Source organism: Aspergillus ruber, assembly GCF_000600275.1.
Source record: "Aspergillus ruber CBS 135680 unplaced genomic scaffold scaffold00001, whole genome shotgun sequence".
Classification (NCBI taxonomy): Eukaryota; Fungi; Ascomycota; class Eurotiomycetes; order Eurotiales; family Aspergillaceae; genus Aspergillus; species Aspergillus ruber.
This window is the reverse complement of record NW_024467297.1, coordinates 846355-868349: the sequence shown is the minus strand read 5'-3', so window position 1 is coordinate 868349 and position 21995 is coordinate 846355. Positions and strand designations below refer to the sequence as shown.

Sequence of the window (21995 nt, the reverse complement as noted above, 5' to 3'; positions counted from 1 at the left end):
ATGACCTACACCCACGAATGGAGACATCCCTGGGCATCTTTTGTCTAAAATTTCCATGCTCGCCATCTAGCTCTGTCTGGTGGTCTCGAGAGAGATTGGACATTAGATGAATACAGAAATCGACCAAAATTACAACTGTGATATATACATAGCCCTAACCAAGCCGAGCGCCGAGTCCACCATCGTCTCGCAATAAACATAATGCAGATCTAAACGAACACACATCAATAAGTGGAGGAGTCTATAAGTCTTCACAAATAACTGTGTGGCTGGATCACTTCTTATTCTTGTGTTCTCGGAAGAAATCCTCAATCTTTGTCCAAGTGAGCTCGGGATATCGGTTGTTATCCAGCGGCTCGAGTTTCCCAGCGCCAGAGAACATGTTTGCCATGTATTGCATACCCTGCCAAGCAGGAAATATTTCGTTCTCACCCCCCAAAAGACGCAAGGCTCAAATCATGAACCCTGTGGAGCCGATGGAGCCCATCCATGAGACCTTATATCGTGCTTCTTCCACATTTATCTATGCCTCGGCAATATCCTTTACATTAACGACATCACTAGCAATGCGGAGGAAATTAGGTACAAGTTTTTGGTCTACAACAACAGCAGCCGTATAAGCAGCTGTATCAGCCATAGTAATGAAGTCGAACAATTGCGTTGTCGAACCGATGTACGCAACTTTCCGGCTTTTATGATTGATAATCAGTGGGTCGCCAACCATAAGATCCATAAAGCCACTGTTGAGTATACTTTTCCATGAAATGCCCCGACTCTTTCAGCCGGGCGTGAAACTCACGGCGTAGATCCATGTTGCGGTTGGATCCGGGTTTTGTCTTGGTGAAGTCGAGAGAAAAGTCGGAAGAGATGAATCTTGGAACTTTAGCGGCCACAGAGGCCTCGAGGAATTAGCCCTGGACGGTGTGGATAACATCTTTCAAGCCCTGTAGTGTAGAACGACACATATTGCTCCAGTCAGTTCGCGAATTAGAGCTGTTATCGAAGAGAGACCAATAGGAGTGATAGTAACATTGGCGTCACGAAGCTTTTTGGTGCGGGATGAGTCGGTGTTGGGCGTACAAGCGCTTTCACGGCCACGCCTCGCTTGATCAGCTCCATGACAACAAACTGACCCAGGCCGCCGGCAGCGCCAGCAACTACAACGAACGGCGAGGTCATTTCAGTTGTTCTTATCAGACCACTCGGGGTAAGAATTGAAACACTGGCCAAGGAGTATACGAAAGTTGCAAAAGAGAGTCAAAATTTTCAGTGGATTCTTCAAGATGAATGAGCTTTTTTCTTTCTTTTGTCAAGGAATTTCCACCAGCTTTTATGAACACCCAAAACCTGATAGGGTTCTGATCAACCCTGAGGCGAATTAGTCATGAGGAGAGTTCGGGCTCGAGATAAAAGCCGGGGGCCGAAAAATATTTCAAACACTTAATCCGAATATCAGACGAACTCGGATTTTCGTCTCGCCTCCGTATGCCAATCGCGATTGATGATTCTATTCTAGTCGTTTCCTTTAGGACGGGTTTTGTGTTGGTTCCTACAAGTTTAAACACAATATGTAGATATCGTCACACGCCCTAAGTATAGTCAAATTGATACAAGGGTAATATGAATTAGAATGTGGAATGAATTCATATTGATAATTTCTCTCTATCTCTTACTTTCAGAATGGCGGGTCATTCATCGCAAAATTCTCCACCCCTAAGCGATCATGAATTCAGGCTTTCCAACCACATGGCGGATACCATTCAGTCACTGGTTAGTATCATGTCTGTAGCGGCAAGCGAAACCCAAGACTGATCATGGTTTGCCTCCATAGCATCAACGGTTTCGAGTCCAGTGGAATGTGATTTACGGGGTGGCAGAATCATCACAACGACCGGCCGACATGTTTATCAAGGGCTACCTCAAACTGTGCTTGGAATTCTGCCGGAATCTCGAAATGCACCACCAGATTGAAGAAGTATAATATCAATGAGCCGATGGAGTCGTTTTTCATCGTATTTGGGTCAAATAAGTGACATTCTTTGCAGATCCGCGTCTTCCCATTCCTTGCAAAGCGCATGCCTGCCTTTGCCAACCAGTATCTATTGATTTCGCAGCATAAAGTGATCCATAGGGGTCTTAAAAATCTCGAGCTCAGCTCCATGTTCAAAGCTGTCTCCTAGGTGATTCCGACTTACGGTGGGGTGAAATGAAGGTGATTCTGGATTCGTTCGGACCGGTATTATGGCAGCATCTGGATGAGGAGGTCCAGGAATAATTGAGCGCAGAACAGACTCGGAAATACTGGTCTGCAGAGGAGATAACTGGAATGCCAATGTAAATAAAACAACCTCTAAGTATCCATTATGTATACGCATTTATTTTCCTTCCAATCGTGAAGAATACGCATTTAAAAAGAACCCCCCTTGAACGGATACATACTTCTAGTGACATTATCACCAAGTGCGAATATGTAGTAGATGGCTCGAGGATGGCCACTAAGATATAACAGTTCTTTTGGGCCCAGGATCTCTGATCATAATTTTATTGCAGTATTCCTATAAGTCTACCTCTATTTAGAGGTGGCGTCATACTCGGACTTTGGTATTCCGTACTTCGGTGCAAATTGACCATTAAATCGGCTTCGGGGTTGACATAAGGTACCGAATGATTTTCAAAACAGAGTAGCTTGTGTCGCTTATAACCTCAACGTTCATCGAAAGCCGATATCTATATGAACTGCCCTAGGAAGAAATATAATGGCACCCATCCCCATCATAATGTGCGGCAAGTCTCCGCATGTTTTGGTTGGTGTGAAAGAAGGCATTAGGCCAACGTATGAGGGTGAATTGTTTCCGTGAAAATATGCGATATTCTTCAGCTCTGACAGCTAATCAACTAAAAGTGATTCATGTCATCAACTCCGTGGAGGCGGGGTTGAGGGATATTCCATCTCTTCTGCACGGACAGTCCCCTCCTTCCAAGGAATGAGCAAATCTCGCTATCCAAGAGTACGAGAAAAGGATAGCGGCAATCGTGATAGGAAGTGGATATAATGACACGGACTTTGAGCAGCTCCGAAAAAGTTGTGAAGGGTCAAGCCGGGTGCCACGACTCCGCCACGACATAGGCAAGGACATCGATCCAAGGCAACCGAGGCCAAAAGTTGGATTTGAATATGGCGAGCAGATTGCGAAGGGAATAGTTCATCGCTTGCAAGTCTAAGTCTTGGAAAAGGATGACAAGATGGATTTTGATGAAATCTATTGGCTCTAGGCGAGCTATAATGAAGATATCGGTTGAATTGTCTCATAAACAAGGGTACTAAGCTAGACCTTTCTGGCACAACAGTTCTTATATTCTCCAGCTCGTGTATCCAATGGGAAGTTTTCCGCCCCTGACATCAAAGACTTGAACGCTGATAAATGAGGTTTCTGGACTCGCAACGAAGGAGAAGATATGCGCAATCTTTTCGGGTCCCCTGCATCATTTCACATCTTGCTTTCGGGTTCAACGGGCTACGATCTCCAGCGTGGGCGGCAATCTGTAGTTGCGGTAGCCACGGCAAGAAAGTAGTATGAATCAAGAATTTGCACCATGTTAAGCTAAAAGAAGGCGGAAGTTCACTTTGGAAATCATAAGCTTGTCTTTCAAGTTCATCCAACATAACCATGAACTACACGACAACGTTATCGGGGGGAGACAGCATGAGAAACTTGCACAGTGTGGACTGGGTGGTTATATGTTCTAAAAACTGATCGAGGGCCTTGACAAGATTATGTAGAGAATTGTCAGTTTTCACTGTTCACACATTTGTCCAACCTGCTGGACCATCTCCCATCGCCGCGATCGTTTAAGCTTTATACACAAAAACAAAAACCGCTCAGGGTAAGCAAAAAGGGAAAAAAAAAAAACATACAACAGCCGGGATTCGCTGGTGGTCACCCACCCAACTACTAACCGGCCGGCGTGTGGCTTAAGTACGGCTGAGCGGACGGGAAGCCCTGTTCTCCACACCCTATGGTCGTATGTACTAGTCGTTTCTTAGAAGAAAAATATATTCAATTAGAAATACAGCCTGGCCGGGACCGTGTTAGTGCAGTCAAATGCAAAAGGTATGGTGGTTAACTACCCGCCGCGGAGTATGGCTAGAGCGCACATTTCCACTGAATGACTAGAGATCCCAGATCATAGGCGTCTTAAAGGAGCTCTTACTGATTCAACTACTCCGTACACAAGTTCTGACTTAATATCATGAATAGTGGGGTCTTACAATGCAACTGGGCAGCAAAGTCCCGAAATGCGTGTTTGTGGAAAGTCAAACGGATGCCTGAACGCCCAGATAAGCAGAGAACCTGCATTGATTACCTGCAAATGCTTCACATATATGGAAGCGAGCATGTATGGTACTTGAAATTGTGGTACTTCATCCCATGATCTTTCGTGAGCCTCTCCCCTGGGCAAATCGCCAATCCGTGTATTGGTACTAAATAAACAGGTTGTCAACTTGGCTTCAACTTCCTGGCAACAGGACACAGTTATTAAGCGGTAGAAGTGACGATACTCTCACTCATCGCCCTATTTGGCTTCGATGATAACGTACACGGAGCTGTGCATCGGCGGCCCGTTGTTTTGTGACGCAGATCGTTGAGGACTTTAGTCACTAATATCGATTACGCACACTCGAATGGTCCCTTTGATCAAGCAACTACTCTGTCAGCTGATGAATGCTGTTAGTCTCTGGCATCGCATCTTCCGTGGGAGGATTGTCTAGTTATCATATATAGATTAGATAACATGGAAAAGTGTTCTTCTAGGCAAAAAGTACTTTAATAGTTACGGTCACTATTATAGCTTTTGCGGTAATAAATACTATGATTTTATTGATTAGGAACGACACAATTAGCTACTGGTTCACACTAACATTACAAAAGAACATATCTTGCCGCAGTCACCCCTCCCAGCCCTGCAGTTTTGATCAGCGCTACTATATTGTAACGAAAGATCAGAGAGTGCTGGGGGGCAATTCCTTCGAGCTGCATGCGAAATCCTATAGACAAATGCCGCACCAAACGATCATCATCCAGTGTATGTTGCTGTCGAAGCGCCAAAATGAAAAAGTACAAAACAGGAAGACCTAGTCAGACACAGCCTTGTTACGTCTGGATTTAAAATCGAATGCCCCTCTTCAGAAAAGTATGTTTTGAACACAGACTGGATTAATCCGCTATTTTTTTTTTAATCTTTGGCAATGTCCTTGCCAACGACTTCCCTTCCTGAGCACCAGCTGGCCCGTGACAGGGCCCGCGAGCTAGTCGAGGAAATCACGCATTCTCACGGCTTCCTTGATGAAACTACCCTCTCAAAAATGGAACCAGGTGTGCGGCGTAAGGTTGAAGAAGCGATGCTAAGGAAGGATGAGATGATTGGGTCCTCTGTGATCACGTATGAATGGCTTCCATAATAATTTGGCACGTTTGTGAGCTAACATGCCAATTCAATCAAACAGATTGGCAAAGAATTTATACAATAGTAGCGCTCGATTTGTATTCGAACTTCTACAGAACGCCGACGACAATTCATATTTTAAAGCCAAGTCATTGTCTGCCGTTCCCTTTGTGTCTTTCCACGTCTACCACCGACGGATTGTTGTGGAGTGTAACGAGGATGGATTCACGCGAGAGAACTTGACGGCTATTTGCAATGTTGGTAAAAGCTCAAAGACTGGTGCTCAGGGGTATATTGGAGAGAAAGGTATTGGATTTAAGTCGGTGTTCATGGTGGCATGGAAAGTTCACATCCAGTCGGGAAACTTCTCATTCTATTTCCAGCACAGAATGGGCGACTCGGGAATGGGGATGATAACCCCCGTCTGGGAAGATGCAGGAGAAAGTTTGGCTCGTCCTCTGACTCGCATTACTCTTTTCCTCCATGATACCGGTTCGAATGAGATACTGGATAGACAACAGGGGACAATTCTTGAGCAATTCCGGGAACTTCAAGCCACCTTTCTGCTATTCATGAAGAATCTCCAAAGCATTGAGGTTACGATGTACGACAGTAATGACGTGCGAATTTCTTCCACGGCATTCTCAATGGAGCGCCAAGACCAAAATCAAGTCAAGTTGAAAAGAAGGACGATGGAGGTTGGAAACATCCGGGAGCATACACAACACTACCACATAACCAAAGATACTGCTTCAGGCCTACCGAAGAGCGAGAATCGCACATATTCTGTCACGGAGCTTTTACATGAAGCATACGCAACTGCTGATGTTGTCCTAGCCTTCCCTTTAACGCCGGACCTTGTTCCAATTGTTGAAGCACAGGATGTGTTTGCTTTTCTTCCGATAAGGAATATGGGCTTTCCAGTTGAGTGACTCTTCCTCAGAATATCACCTAATGCTAACCGCGCTCCAGTTCTTGATGCACTCTGATTTTGTCACCGACGCAAGTAGACAAGATCTTGTCAGAAACTCGCCTCGCAATGATAGGATACTCAGAGCTGTCGGTGAGGTTTTTGTCAAAGCTGTATCACAATTCTGCGAGCACGCAACAATGCGCTACCGGTGGATGCGATATCTTCCAAGCAATGAGAACCATTTTCGGGATGCGTTTTGGACAACTTTGACAAACGCCATACATGCCTGCTTGCGAAGAAATTCGGTGCTTTGGACAAGAAGTCACGAGAAACTACGCTCCATAAAACATATGCGTCGGGTTCCCCAAAATATGCTGGATGAGAACGGAGAGCCTTTATTTCCTGATACAGAGCCGGAAGAATATCTCGCTCCCGAGTATTCGGCGAAGGATTTGGACGCACTGAAATATTATGGTCTTCGCTGGATGGATATAGATGGATTTCTCGTTAGGGCTCGCAAAGACCTTGACCAACAGGAATCTTCCATTATAAAGTCTCCTGAGACTGGCGACGATTGGCATTCTCGTGTTGCAAAGATTTTATTTAATTCCTGGCCTAACCGGACTAAAACGATGAAGAGCCTTGCGCTGATCCCTACAAAGAGGGGTCAGTGGAAATCTGCAAGCGACGCCAATTTCGCATCGATATATTATCCCCATGTGAATGGATATCAGATCCCCACAAACCTAGATTTAAACTTGCTTGATTCGGAAGCAGCAAGAAATCCTGACCGAAAACGGCTCTTCGATTGTCTTGGTGTTCAGGAGCCACGAGTGTCCCATATTCGACATGCGATCACGACCCACCATAGCAGTCACGATGTTATCCTGCGAAATAATCGAATGAACTTGGAATTCCTTTACCTTACTGCACACCTTAACCAGGATAGCGACTATCCACATGCCTATTACAAAATCAAACTATATGACCACATGCACAGGAAGCGATCACCAGAGGTTTATACTTTCTACTTTCCAGGTGATGACCCATACGGCGCCCAGCAACTCTTAAAACCAGTGGGTCCTGGGAAGTCGTGTAATGGTGTCCCGGACCTTGACGTGTCATTTCTTCATAGCGATTACATGTCCTGCTTTTCGGCCCAGCCGGATGAGGAAAATCGCACCTGGGGAGTGTGGCTAAGTCAAATGCGGTATGTTCGGGATGTAGTCCCACTGACTCGCAGTGGATGTCTGAGCGAGGAATGTCTCTACGTGGCCAGACAGCGCCCAGATAAATTCCTAGGTTTCCTTCTAAGGTACTGGAAGTCCGAAGGGAGTAATGTCACTGAAAGCCAAGCCCTGATTCACGCGCTACTAAGCGTCGAGGTGCTTTGCGAGAATGGCAGTATGCATCCGCTCGGAAGTACATACGTGCACACGAAACAACTTGAGTATGCTGACAGATTCATTCAAAACGACCCTTTCCCATGGTTGAAGCAAGACGCGTCGTTAAGCGATGTCTCAGGGCTGTCTGATCTGGAAGTCTTGACAAGTGCGTTAGGATTCGGCTATCCCAAGTCCGAGCTCGAGTTCTATCTTACACTTCTGCGGTTTATTAAGAATGCAAGCGAAGATGCCGGTAGGTTAGCAGATGTCGGTCGAGTCTATGAATTGTACGGTCGAATTCAAAGTCGGTATCACGAGTCTGTGGATACATTCTTTTCTCGCAAAGCAATACTGTAAGTTGATATTTCCTCCTACTGCATTTTCGCATTCTCTAACTCTGCATTTAGGGAAACCTTCAGATCAGAATCTCTTATTTATATTCCTGACTACTTTGGCAACGATGTGCAGTGGACTTCACCAGAATGTTGTCTGTGGGAGGCACCTAAAGATATGCTTGAGAAAATCCCATTGAAATGGAGATATGACAGTGTCAAGAATACAAAGCACTTTGTCGAGCTCTTTCGAGACACGCTAGCAATACCAGATGCTGGCATATATGATTTCTTGGACGAGCTGGAGGCGCTGAGTCAGGATGTTGATTTTCCGCACCATCAAGTTATCTACGAGTTATACCAAGGACTGGAACTGAGGCGGACAGAGATGGACATTGAAATTGTCAAAGAAATCCGGTGATTCTTTCCACTCTTCAAAAATGTGCGACCATCCAGCTCATGTCTTTAAGGGAACGCTTTGAACGTCGTGAACTCATATATTACGAAGACAAAGATGTCGCCGACTGGTACAAACCTTCCGAATGTCTGTGGTCGACCGTGACTGACATTCAGGGAATGGTGACACTGAATGACATGTATGAAGACATGCAAGGCTTCTTCGTTGAACTTCTAGGTGTTCGTACCTTGACATTCGAGATGGTCTATGATAAGTTGGTCGAACAAGCATCCGGAGGAGCATCTATCCAGGATGTCAAGGAAACAATCTGGCTGCTCAATTCGTATCTCCAGGATGAGGAGGTACCCACTGATCCTAAGCGACTAATAGAACGCAAGGTGTTTCCGGTGAGGTATCTTAATGGCACTGTCAACTTGTGCAGCTCCAAGGTTGATTTCGCTATCAAAGACCGCAAGCACCTATCCGATTTATTTTCTGGTAAAGCCAAGATCCTAGACTTTGAAGTCAACGATATTCCACGATTAGAGCCCTTCCTCCGGTGGACCGGGCTTGAAGCGCGCTATCTGTCGTCCTGTGTCAAAGAAATATCTGGCCTATGTGATAATTATCGCCAATCTCTGACTTTTCCCAATAGAAAAATTGCACGGAAAGCCCATGCTTTGCTCCGGTGAGTCGCAAGACCCAAAGAACGAGGCATGACCGGCATTGACACAAGTACGAATATCAGAATCGCAGTGCACTTTAGGAGCCCCCGTGCTATTGAGGACGAGAAGGCATTTTATGACCTACTTCAAAAAATTGACGTTCGTGAGACAGATGGGATCATTTCTGAGGTACATCTTAACCAGGACGGAAACGATATTTCAGTTGAAGTCAGCCGGAGTGAGTTGCACCTCCAGGAAAACAAAGATGGACTCACGATCTTCATGCCCCGAGAAAAGCAATCTCAATACCTCTGCTTTCTTGACAGGATACCAAGGGCTCTTCTGGAATGGATCATGACGAATCCTACTACTGGAATATGTGAGCCCTATGATGAGAAGGCTGTAAATATAGTGCACACAGTCCTACAAGCACAGGCTCCATATGCTGCATTGATCCTTGACAGAGCCGGAATCTTGTCAGTTGAGACTCCTGATGATCAATCCGATGCCGAATTCGAAATTACTACCCCTACCAGCCAATCATCTGCCGAACAAAGCAATGTTGCACAAACGCCTGAATTATCTACTCTTACAGCTGATGTCAACGAATTTACTACCACCTTTTCAAGAGCATTGCACGCTCCCCCACGTCTAGTGAGCCACCATGACGAGACTCCTCGAGGAACACCACTCCCCCATAATTTCTTATCATCAAACTCCCAACCGGCCAATCAACTTATAGATTCGACGTACCGTGGGCTTCTTCATCATGTTGTTTCTGCCGCCAGGGAAACTGTTTTCCCAGCTATCAGTCACTCTCTTGATTCGTTTACTACTGGTAACCATAATGAAGACTTCTGGGTTGGTACAATGGAAAAAGTTGAACGTGACAAAAAAATTGGTGCGGCAGGAGAATTGTTTGTATGTATCACCACTTGATGCTCTAACATTCTAGGAGCACGAAGGCAATTCTAACTTCAAGATACAGGTTTTCGAAGTACTATCTCGTCTAAATCCGGCTCTGCCAGGATTTTCTGTAGATAATTGGGAAAGTACTATACGGAAATACGTGAGACTTCATGATGAGTACTCTGATATGCAGCCATGGCATGGCCGGGAGACGGCAGACTTCACATATACCGACACCGGTGGCGTCTTCACCTCCCTGCTGATCGAAAAGGGATACTTGTGTCCGAATATCTGGTCGGGAAAACGACCCAAGTATTATCTTGAAGTAAAATCCACTACTAACTCCTGGGATGCCCCCTTTTACATGAGCAAGTACCAGTATCAGAGGGTATGTTTATCATATATCAATGACCCGCCAGGAGCTAACATTGTATCAAAATAGGCGCAAAATATTTCCCATGTTCCGTCAAATTCTGAGCATTCTGATCATATCTCTGGAAATATTGATGCCATCTATGTCATATTCAGAGTGTTCAACCTATCGCAGGATTCGATAGGAATGAAAATGTATGTGGATCCTGATGTTATGAGGCAAAGGGAGGAGTTATCATTTACCGCAGAGACTTGGTCAATTGTGCCGGGTCCTTGTTTTGGCAACTCTGAAAGTTAGCCGCTGCCATTTGTTTGATAAACAAGACAGCTCTGCAATTTTCCCAGCTGCTTGACTAGTTTTATACTTCCAGCTTTATATTCTTCGCCTGGTCTGAAACATAATCTACAGCTCATAGATCCTGGTGTTATAATCCAATCAGCGTCGTTATGCTTGCTATCTACATTGAGATAACTCACAAAATTGCATCATACTTGCTATGCTCGTTCAAAAGAAATGTATGCTCGCTTCGAGCGCAAAAACAAAAACATACAACAGCCGGGATCTACTGGTGGTCACCCACCCAACTACTAACCGGCCGGCGTGTGGCCTAACTATGGACAATTGTTCAGTGGGTGTCTCCCGGGTGGGTTAGAGGGTGATGACGCTTTGTGGTCGCGCGACAAGGGGTGAGTCTGCATGAGTGCACTACAGAGGATGAGCCATCACCCAACATCGCACAGCACCGCGATTTCACTTCCTTTGAAATCCTTATACTTCACTGCATGCTACAGCCACTAATCATTGGCTATCCTCTCCCAAATTCAAAAACTAAACTACTTATCGTCTGCACATAGCCACAGGCAGAGCCCCCCTTCCTAAGCCCTGCGACACACTACTACGACGAAGATCGGTTAATTTGGATTGCCACTATTTCTTCTTAGGATCTAGCACTCGCCTAGATTCGTTCATCATGGGATTCCACCCTTTTATGCTTGTTCCTTTCTTTCTTAAATGGCTCAATATTTGCGTTACGGAGCTCCACCGGTTCCGACAAAATCTCAAATGCCTGTTTTGGCAATCTTGATGGCAACCTGGATTGTCACCGACCATGGTTTGGAGCTAACATGTAGCAATTGCCTCCCACTTTATCTGAGACACCCACTGTTTTACAGTGGAGAAGATCTTGTGCCCTTATTTTCTTCAGCACCATGACCCGTCTTACCCACCTAAAACGTCTGCCAGTACTTCTACTGTCACGGAGCTCAGCCAGGTTATGGAACATCAACTCATGTGTTCTACCTAGGTAGCTATTGACGAGGATAATTGACATGAGGAAGGAAGAAAGGGGGTAACGCCATATTTATAGACAAAGCAACAAAGCAAACAACCACATCTCATGTGATAACCAGCCAACGTGACCAGGCTGTCACATCTACAACCTAATTGTACCAGGATTATTTGTTACTGGACGAGGTGTGTCTATGATACACTTCTCGCTCTAAATCTAAAAGGTCATAATTGACGCTAGGATAATTCACAGAAAAAAAGTAAATGGAAAAATTTGCCGTATTACCTAATGTATGCGTTTCTGGGTCTCTTGGCAACCTGCTTGAGATTGCTTCATGGCGGATTAGTTTGGCCGAGATCCAGTTATTTTGTTAGGGTTTTCTATGGACGCATATTTATAGATGCCGCTTCTCCGTAGTATCCAATCCCTAAGCGGGCGGACACTTGCTATGGCTGACAGCTAAATGTTAGCGTTCTCCTTTTACAACTTTTGCTTGAGACTACTGACCTCTCTGTCCGAGAGACTGAGATATATAGGATCCTATCTGTGAGAATCTTCAAGTGGTTCTCCGGGGTGCTACCACACGTGGTCTACCTGGAATGATTCATAATGGAGATTCATCAATGCTTGCTCCATATTCTGGGAGCTCTCATGGTCATGGTATATGCTGCGGAGCCAGATCCCAGCAGGTTCCTTCAGTGAGCAGTATGTTACTAGACCTGCGTACTGGGGCTGTTATTGATGTTTGATTCTACAAGGCTACCCGTTGGTATCAACTGTCCAATTGCTCATTGACTGATACAGCATCTCTCTGCATGGATGACTTAAATCAAGCTCCTCTAAGAAACTGTGCATTAAAAAAAAAAAAAAAAAAACTGTATAACAAAGGAGTATTTTGGTAAATACTGGTTGACTTGGAATTGGAAATTATATTATGCTAACTATTTGCAGTCACACGACGATTGAACGAACAACAATGTGGTATCACTCCACGCAAGGAACGGCCTGCTCTAGATGGCTCGACTCTTGTACCATTAATTCTAGGCTCATTTTTCTTTCTGATGATGGTAATAGCCAAGTGCAAAAACCTTGGCGGGGGGTTGGGGAGCAGATGATTATACTATAACACTCGTATGTGAGACAATAATCTGATTTAATGATCGCTTCTCCTGGGTATACTTACAACTTTGAAGGCATTGGCACTGATAGAATACACCCTGAATATTTACTGTAAGTCGAGGATATTCCCAATTAAGTCTATTAAGTCTAATAGTATAGGTATTCATTATGGCTTTGGCCAGGATATCTGGTTTGTCCCATTTGACAACCTCACCCAGTTTTTTAAGGTTTGCGCACAATGCCCAATTATACAATTAGCTATGTAGGTTAACATGTCAATTTCTTCTTTACCAGTACTTCGACGGCCTTGCGACAATTTATAAGTGTGACAGTCTCGAACAATATAAATTTATTGGTGGACTCTCTATCGAAATACTAACATGGAGAAGGAAAGAAGGAAGCTGGGCCTGCCAGCGCTGCGCTATCTAGTGTGCGAAGGGGGTTCCTGCCCTATATTCAAACAGGCCAAAGTTTACAAACATCTTGCGTTGTTGGTGAATGCCCGTACTCCGTGACAGCATACCTGCCAGGATGCTGCCTTTCTCCGCTGCCAAGCTTGTAGTTCTGATAGGGTGTGATGCATAGTAGGGACTCGCTGGTTCTTCCATTTGCCTCGACTGGCGATACCACAAAAGCGGAACTTGTCAGGATATCCTTTGCATTCTAATCCTTTGGACACGCACTGGCGACAAACCGGGCGAGCGCGGTCGCATCGTCGACATTTTTCGCAGCATGTCACACAGGCTGGACCTTTCATCTTCTCATTTCTCTCCATGATCTATGTGAGCAGTATATGTATCCTAGTAATGAAATCTAGTTCCTGTACAAGACATGGCGAAGCGGGGAATGAAAGCAACGGCTACGTCTACGGCGGACTATTGCCACCACTCGGCATTATCATTCATCACCGGAGATAGAACCGCCTCATTCAAGTAACCAAGAGAACTGCAAAAGAAAACCAATGCAGTAATATATACACTTCTGCTTTCAGTATATGCACTTGTCTTAACTGATATATGACTGGCGACTATCACCTCAACGTTATCGTGTCCTGCTAGGGTGATTTATACAGTGTATACCTTGTCGCCTGGATAGCTTTTCTCCTTCTCTAAATTGGATTTTCTCGTCAATAGGCTGCCTAGCTTATAAAGGAATGAAGCTAACTGTTTTATCTACTAGCATCAAGCCATGGCAGCCAGATAGGCTAGTATCTTCAGCCGGCAGTGCCATATTCTAGTGCAAAAAAGACTAGTCGCGAAACCAGATTTAAATTGTACTCAACGAACACTCCATATAAATGACAAGACATTTTTGCACTGCATCGATAGTTGATAGGCATAATGTCCGCCATTTAACCAAAATCTCAACTATCACAAATGTCCATCGTCACACTATTGCAGCTTGAAAAACCCCCTCCATAAGCCCTTGGAGGTGAAGATACCGTGTGGATCTACTGCCCTCTGGACTGCCTTCAGTTTCTGCACATTCTTGTTGCCGTAACCAGCAAAGACCGCATTGGCTTGTGTAGCAGACGCGTAGTTAATGTACAAATATCGGTTCGCAACCCCCGAATCCTTAGCCGCCACCTCGAGTCTGTGAATGATGTTTAAAGTCATCTTCTCGACGGAGGCATCATCGCGGCTGTGGGACCACGCTGTAGAAATTAAGATAACTATATGGCAGGTCAGCCAAGTTAAGAGATATAAAGATCGAGGATCGAAAATCACTCACTGAAAAGTGGTTCGTCGCGCTCAATGCCCAGAGCATTACCGCCTCTTTGCTTCATGGCCGCGATTGCATTGCTTTGCAGCGGGTAGCAGATAAAGTTTGGAACGAGACCGGATACGGTTCTAAGAGCCTCGACTTCTTGCTGGAAGATCTGGAGGCCTTGCGAGAGCAGGGAACGTGATGGAGAGATGCTCAGTGTAGCGAACAGATTCCTACCAGATAGATGAATCGTGGAGCAACGCAAAGAAAAGAGAGGAAAGAAGAATTTACCGGGTAATACCCATTGGGGTAGACTCGTTCACCAGGCTGCTAAAGGTGCCAATGGTTGTGGACCGACTTAATGTTGGTATTTGGTCGATTGCATGGAAGACCGGGGGGTTCCGAACTGGCTTCCCATAGCGCTGGGTGCCCATCAAGGTAAACTCATTAGTGTCAGAGACGTAGGTGTAATACAGGTCATAACCTAGCTCAACATCACTGGTAAGGTTCTTATCTGTGTATAGGTCATACACTTTGTCAAGGACTTGCTCAGACTGATTGGCAGAGTAGGATGACATGCTTGTGAAGACAGGCCCCTGAGCAAACGTGCGAACAGTAAAGCTCGTGACAATGCCGAAATTGTTACCGCCACCCCGGAGAGCGAAGTAAAGGTCCGGATTGTGAGACTCAGAGGCAATGGTGATTGTACCGTTGGCAAGTGCAACCTAGTCCTGCATCAGATCAATTGATCTTGGATGATCATAAGTGTGCATGCATACCTCATACTCGTAAACATTATCCAGTGCCCAGCCATACTTGTTTGACAATGGGGATGTTCCTCCGCCCAGTGTAAAGCCCCCCATGCCAACAGTGCCTACCCTGCCGCCAACGAATGAGAGATTCTGAGATTCCAAGGCTTGATACACTTGCACTGTATTTGCGCCACCTCCAACACGCGCCCTGGTGCCATCTTCCAGCACTTCAACGTTTCTCATCCGGTTTAGGTCCACAGTAACACCGCCCACTGAATTGGAATCCCCAGGATTTCTAGAGTGACCGCCGCCCTTTACAGAAAAGTGGCACCAGTAGTCCACGAGAATGGACAGGATATTAGAGACATCTGTGGCACTAGAAGGCTCAACGCGACAGGCCGGGTGAACTTCCTGTTGCTTCGCGTCCCAGATTGTAAAATTGTCGCTGTCGGGGTAGTGAAGCAAAGGTCCGAAGTCAGTGGAGAGTCGGGCACACTGAATGTGGTCAAAATGTAGACAAGAAGTAGAGGGGCTCAAGGAACATACTGCTTGTTGACAGTTGCCGGACGCTGTCTGGTCCACCGCACCATATGCAGTTGTGTTTGCCACAGCAAGAAAGTAGGCAACTGAACCACGAATTCGCACCATTATCAATTGAAAAACTTTGGATATCCACTCTGAAATTTCATTGATGTTGCGATTTTGCGGGGTATTTTATATATGGCTCCTCCAGTGTTGTCTATACTACCCCAGAGTACATACATAGTAGTACCGCATTAGGATAAATATTAACCTCTGGTCTAACCCCGATATAGTAAAGCGTCATGCAGGTGTGTGACAGTGGGTCCATGCTAACCTTACTGGGCTGCCACTATCAAAGTGGAGTACGTCGTCTTTTCTTCCTCTTCCCCGTCTCCAATTTCCACGTTCTGTCATCAAAGTGCATATTCAATTGCAATCATGAATGGTCACGGTCTACCGATACATGAGAAGCAAATTGCTTTACAATCATTCACGCAGCGCGTTGGCGCTTGGCCGGATGACGATTGGTCCGGCATTACCGATCCGAGACAGCGCCGGAAGCTGCAGAATCGTCTGAATCAAAGAGCTCGACGTAAGTCCAATTTTGCCCAATCGTTTATTAAGTGGGTATATCGCTCATCGTTTTGAATGTGGATACAGGTTTACGGAACAAAGGCGATATTGAGACGCAACAGTCGTCGTCAGCGGCACTTGATGCTGCATACCTGGAGACGTCGCCGACGGATATCATTATTCACGCAACATCCTCACATACCCTGTTGCAGGAAATTGACAATGTGCATATCTTACATTTAGACTTCCCGGAGACCAAAGCTTTGATGCAACGTCTGGAGACCATAGCATACTACATGCTTGGTTCTCCACGTACCGATCTTCTGCTCCATCTTACCCAGCTAAATTTTACTCGGGCACTCATGGAGAACATTAGGATCCTGGGACTCACCTCGGAGGCATTACACGACGATGCCATCTCCCCGTTCAACACCGCCGGGCCATGGCAATATGACTTCGAGCATTCCCTTCCTTCCACTCTTCAACCTACCATGATCCAGCGCTCTATAGAACACCATCCATGGTTGGACCTGATCCCCATCTCGCATATGAGGGATAATCTAATCTGCGCTGGAGAGTCATATGATGAAACACAATTATGTCTTGACATGAAGGGGAGTGGAAGCGTGCGCGATGGAGGAGCGGGTATTATTGTCTGGAGGGACCCTTGGGATCCAGCGGGGTGGGAGGTCACAGAGGCATTTGCTCACACTTGGGGCTGGGTCATCTGGAATTGCCGCGACCTGTTCCAATCTACAAATCACTGGCGAGCAAAGCGGAACGAGAAACCGTTGTTTCGAACGTGATTGTACTTTTTAGTCAGAACAACTTGTATTTAAACAATACGACAAACTACGAGGCATTTATGGCCTAAATAAATGGATCCCTTGGAATCTGCATAGTAGAATTATCTGTTGTCCTTAAGCGGAAAGTAGCTCAAGTTCAATCCACTTGTCATCAGGTTGCATTAGCCCCTCCCAGGTTCCGTGGATACACCCTACCCACCAGTGACGTACAGTAACCGATATGGACTATATAAATAGAAGGAACATTCCCTCGCAGGCAGTAAAACAAACTTCCTGATTAAAGTGATCTTTTATCAAAGATGTCTGCCTTTACCCTCGCACCAAAGCCTGCCTGCCTGCCCGGCTATCACCGAGTGCTAGCGTCCACTGCCGGCGTCAAAGTATCTCCCCTATGCCTTGGAACGATGAACTTTGGCACTAAATGGTACTGTCCCCTGCAGAAATATTTGGAAATCAATATTAAGCTGCTGTTGCAGGGAGGATTTCATGGGTGAATGCAGCAAGCTGCAGTCATTTGCAATCCTGGACGCTTTCTATAGGTTTGGTGGTAACTTCCTTGACACGTCAGTGGAACCGCGATTGCGTGTTGAGATCTCTCAAGTTGACTGTTTATATAGGGCGAATAACTATCAGAATGAGGAGTCCGAGATTTAGCTAGGAGAGTGGATGAAAGAACGAAGTAACCGCGATCAGTTGGTGTAAGTACCCCAATTATAGCATCCATGAAAGCGAGCCAAATTTACTTGTACTTACAAACCCAGAATCGCAACAAAACACACAACTGAATTTCGCGCATCGCACCATGATATCGAACCACTCCAGTCCAACTTTGTGGGCAACTCAATTAAAGCATGCGAATTTCAGTCTAACACAGTCTCAAGAAACTCCAAACAGACTACATCGACTTACTATACGTGCATTGGTGGGACTTTACCACGTCAATCGAAGAGGTCATGCACGGACTTAACGCTCTTGTTCTCTCGGGCAAGGTGCTATATCTCGGAATCTCGGACATACTTGCTTGGATAGCTGTGAAAGCAAATGATTACGCGCGGGCAAATGGGTTGCGCTTGTTCTCCGTGTATCAAGAGAAGTGGAATGCCGGATTCAGGGACCTTGAGAGAGAGATTATTCCTATGTGTCGGGACCAGGGGATGGGAATCGCCCCATGGGCGCCTCTGGGGCAAGGGAAGTTCAAAACTGCCGAAGCCCGTGGCACTGGCGAATCTGGTAGTGCAAGAGCATCCAATATGAGCGAAAACGACATCAAGATATCAGAGGCGCTGGAGGAAATTGCCAAGAAGAAAAACACTAATCTGCATGCGATTGTGAGTTCCACATTCCACACTTCAGCCAACTAATCTGGCTCCTTGCTAAACTATCTCGACAGGCGCTCGCATATGTCCTCCACAAAACGCCTTATGTTTTCCCTATTGTCGGGCAGCGAAAGATTGAACACCTGGAAGCCAACGTCGATGCCTTGAGCGTGGCACTCTCCGATGAGGATCTCAACGAAATTGAGAGCGCGATTCCCTTTGGCATGGGATCCCCGATGAACTTCATTTTCCGAAACGGCGTTTCGAACAACTCTGCTGCAGACGTCTTTCTGGCTCAGATATCTGCGCATATTGACGCACCGCCACACCCTTCGCCGATCAGGCCTCATCAATTATAATTTGTCACTGTAGCTAGTCGCTCTTTTCGACCTTTTATACATTGAATACGCTGTCCCTGTTTGTTTCGTTGTTCATGAGACTGGGCTAGAAAGGCTGCAGTTGAGATGTTTCAACATTCTGACTGACCATGTATCATTATAACGTTACATGACAACGAAGAAGCTGTTAGACAGAGTCCTTCTGTAGAAAAGCCATACAGACTAGACAATGATAGGATCCTACCTCTTTGCTGGGCAAGAGTACCAACTTTTATAGCTTGAACTCGGTAGCTCTCAACAATAAATAACCCTTACTGTTCCTGAATAGTGTCAGGGTCGAGTCCTAATGTGCCGCCAGAATCTGAATATATCACCTTGCAGCCTTTTCTGATCTGTAGTTGGCTGATAGGAGATTAATTAGAACTCTTTCTATATGGAGATATCTCTGATTGAAGATAATATTGATTGTAGAGGGCTATATCCAGATAATTGGCGTCTATCATCAAACTATGTACGTAAGAAAAGCATTATAGACATGCATCGAAAATATGTTATTCATCTTCGGGTTCTTTTCATATTTCTATGAGAGAGCCAAATAAACGAACTTTTAGTTTCAGGATCGATGGTGAGGCGCTCTCCTCATCACCACATCGGACCCGGACGCAGTCCGGAACACCGAAGTCGAAGACGGCATTGGGTGAAGCACCACATCTTGTTCCTGCTCTCTGTTCTGTTCCCGCTTTTTCGAACGTTCCCTTAGCCAAGGCACGAAATTGAAAGTCACCCCACAGATAAATACCCCTATCCAGAGTACAAGTTCGGTTCCGTATATGACCATACCCAATACATCGATGCTTCGTCCAAATACTACTCATCCATTAGCAGTAAGCCCCCCCTTTCCAGGATAAGAAAACGGTCCATACAAACAGAGATCAGAGAGAATAAGTCCCCAGCGGCATCAATTCCAACGAATATAAAGCTGATTCCGCGAACGGTTCGATGGACGTATATATCATAGTAATGCCTCAACACACCCGCTGCAAGTAAACAGGCGCTGAGAACAGCCGTTAGGATAAGCGGCCATTCAAGATCACGGCCTTTGGCGGCCCATAGTGCGAATATCAATGCGGTTTCGATTCCACCCAGGATTCCAAGTAGTGGGACAACTGCCGCGATACATGCGAAAATTGACCGTTTCTGAGTTGGGTTAAACTAGGCATATATCGACATGGGCCATGGAAGCATTCTTACTCGTCCGTAATAGAAGCACTGCGCCCAGGTGACAAGACTCAGAAAAGATAGTATCTGTGGCTGGATTCGGAGCGCGATATTCTGTTCTTCTACGATATTATATACCCCAAGAGGGACACCGGCAGCAGCCCATAATATCATCATCGATGGCTGTAGACCTTCAGTGTCGTGTCGTCGGTAATTGACAATTATTTGGGGCATCAGCTACTGGCTTGTTAGTATGATGCCGCATTATTTTCCGCTGTTAGGGTTCCCTAACCTGGATAGACCAGCAAACCTACATGAACGGGTTAGCCGAGACAATGGTAGTGACGCGAGAAACTTACGGCGCCTATGGTACCAAGAACGTTTGCCGCAATCGGGAAATCCATATCGTGAGACAAAAGAGAGAATTGAAGCTGTGTTATTAGGGGATTACTTGAAGCAAATTGTGCGCTAAGAAGGAAAAATTCGAATGTATAAGTTGTGACGGTTAGCGGGGCGCCAGAAACGGCTCCCATTAGAGTGGATTTTGCGGATTGGATTTATCCGCAAGATCCAATTACAATATGTTACTGTACAATCGGCATTTACCAGGCAGCGTTCTGCTATTATGTTATTGAAGGCGGTGAACCACAGCCAGAACTATTACGCGTGAAACATGCCTTTTAACCGTAGCTACAAAAGTACATCGGCAGTCTATCAAGCTTTGGAGCTCTAAGGACAGAAATTAATCCTTTGGCAATTCATGCTAATCAGCCGACAGAACTTCAATATGCTTTCTAATATTAGGCTAATCACCTACAGCAAGGGCATGTGAGCTTGAGGTCCAGGGTCAAATACACCAGTAACCGAGTTTAGTTTGAAATTCATTTTCGTTTATTACTAGCCGAGCCCATCACAATAATAGACCACTATAAAGACTGTATTATATGGCTGCTAAAGTTCCTGATTCCCATATCATTAATTAATTATAGTAATCTGTAGTTCTTCAGAATACTGACTCTCGAGCAGACGAACTTACCGGCTTGTGGAAGTGCTGTTTTCTATTATCTGACGCCTGGAAAGCCCTCGTGAGATTGCAGATGCAGATATAGGGTGGGTTAATCAGTCTGGGCAACTCTTCCAATGTGAAGGGTCCATAGAAGGGGCGAGTAAGAAGACGTCAGGACTTTGTTTATCTATTTGAATCAATTCTAATCAAATGATAAAAAGGGCTATGAATCAACAACATAATGACGAATCCTTCCTAAATCTTCTCAACGGCAGAATGAAGTCACCGAGGCTAGTATAGAGGGAGTATTCTTGTTGGAGGCTGGGATGTTTTGAATAGCACCAAGGCAGACTTCATCCTGCACAGCCATAATAGGTGAATATCCGCACTCATCAACATAAAAGGGCATCTCTCTTTCAAGTATTCCTTTAATCATTAATTCTTTAATTATAACCTTCATATGCTCATTGTGTGGAATCAATACAACAAAACAGCCACTGACAGCAAGCTGGAGGCCTGAATGGCCCAGGGCGAGATGAATATCAACCACATCTTCCCACGGAATGAACGACGCAATCGACAACTTCGAGATCGAGCTTGACCGTGAAAAAACAGCAATCCGTATAAAATTTAGCGCCCTCTGCAGTGACATCAATGGAACTCTTCGTCTGACAGCTTGTGCGGTTGCTGAAAATGTATCTGGGGAGTTTTGTAAATATACACCACTATATAAATTAACAAGGCCATGGATTCGGAATGCTGTACTTAGAGACACAATGTTTATTGTGTTGGCTTCTGCATATATACAGGAACTTTCTAAAAGAAACTTTCCAATCAAATAGGATTAAGATACAGGAATCTCTTCAAGAACCAATCGTGTTTCTTTTTTTTTTTTTTTTTTTGGAATTTGTACCTGGTTGGCCAAGAAGCA

The 21995-nt window shown here is 45.3% G+C and overlaps 5 protein-coding genes across 5 annotated transcripts; 3 read left to right on the top strand and 2 right to left on the bottom strand.

The window, feature by feature from the left end:
* Positions 1 to 5248: 5248 nt before the first annotated feature.
* Positions 5249 to 10716, top strand: EURHEDRAFT_511876 (uncharacterized protein; the record flags this gene model as incomplete). Its single annotated transcript, XM_040786007.1, has 8 exons — positions 5249 to 5442; positions 5507 to 6368; positions 6418 to 8096; positions 8151 to 8492; positions 8546 to 9160; positions 9221 to 10058; positions 10126 to 10434; positions 10489 to 10716. 8 exons carry the CDS (start codon positions 5249 to 5251, stop codon positions 10714 to 10716), a joined length of 5067 nt encoding a protein of 1688 aa, XP_040643376.1.
* A 3058-nt stretch (positions 10717 to 13774) lies between these two features.
* EURHEDRAFT_535197 (FAD-binding oxidoreductase) lies at positions 13775 to 15933 on the bottom strand (the record flags this gene model as incomplete). Its single annotated transcript, XM_040787314.1, has 6 exons — positions 13775 to 14498; positions 14558 to 14766; positions 14825 to 15258; positions 15313 to 15449; positions 15501 to 15780; positions 15832 to 15933. The coding sequence occupies 6 exons, from the start codon at positions 15931 to 15933 to the stop codon at positions 14218 to 14220; spliced, it is 1443 nt and encodes a 480-aa protein (XP_040643375.1). The 3' UTR covers positions 13775 to 14217.
* Positions 15934 to 16245: 312 nt separating this feature from the next.
* Positions 16246 to 17186, top strand: EURHEDRAFT_382747 (uncharacterized protein; the record flags this gene model as incomplete). Its single annotated transcript, XM_040779548.1, has 2 exons — positions 16246 to 16399; positions 16468 to 17186. The coding sequence occupies 2 exons, from the start codon at positions 16246 to 16248 to the stop codon at positions 17184 to 17186; spliced, it is 873 nt and encodes a 290-aa protein (XP_040643374.1).
* A 299-nt stretch (positions 17187 to 17485) lies between these two features.
* Positions 17486 to 18861, top strand: EURHEDRAFT_511873 (norsolorinic acid reductase; the record flags this gene model as incomplete). Its single annotated transcript, XM_040786006.1, has 6 exons — positions 17486 to 17610; positions 17663 to 17753; positions 17841 to 17884; positions 17948 to 18017; positions 18068 to 18514; positions 18577 to 18861. The coding sequence occupies 6 exons, from the start codon at positions 17486 to 17488 to the stop codon at positions 18859 to 18861; spliced, it is 1062 nt and encodes a 353-aa protein (XP_040643373.1).
* Positions 18862 to 19312: 451 nt separating this feature from the next.
* On the bottom strand, positions 19313 to 20613 carry EURHEDRAFT_469254 (PQ-loop repeat-containing protein). The gene is made up of 5 exons (XM_040785278.1): positions 20418 to 20613; positions 20351 to 20368; positions 20092 to 20295; positions 19764 to 20037; positions 19313 to 19707 (listed from the first exon to the last, which is right to left on the bottom strand). The coding sequence occupies exons 1-5, from the start codon at positions 20589 to 20591 to the stop codon at positions 19454 to 19456; spliced, it is 924 nt and encodes a 307-aa protein (XP_040643372.1). The 5' UTR covers positions 20592 to 20613; the 3' UTR covers positions 19313 to 19453.
* Positions 20614 to 21995: the final 1382 nt, after the last annotated feature.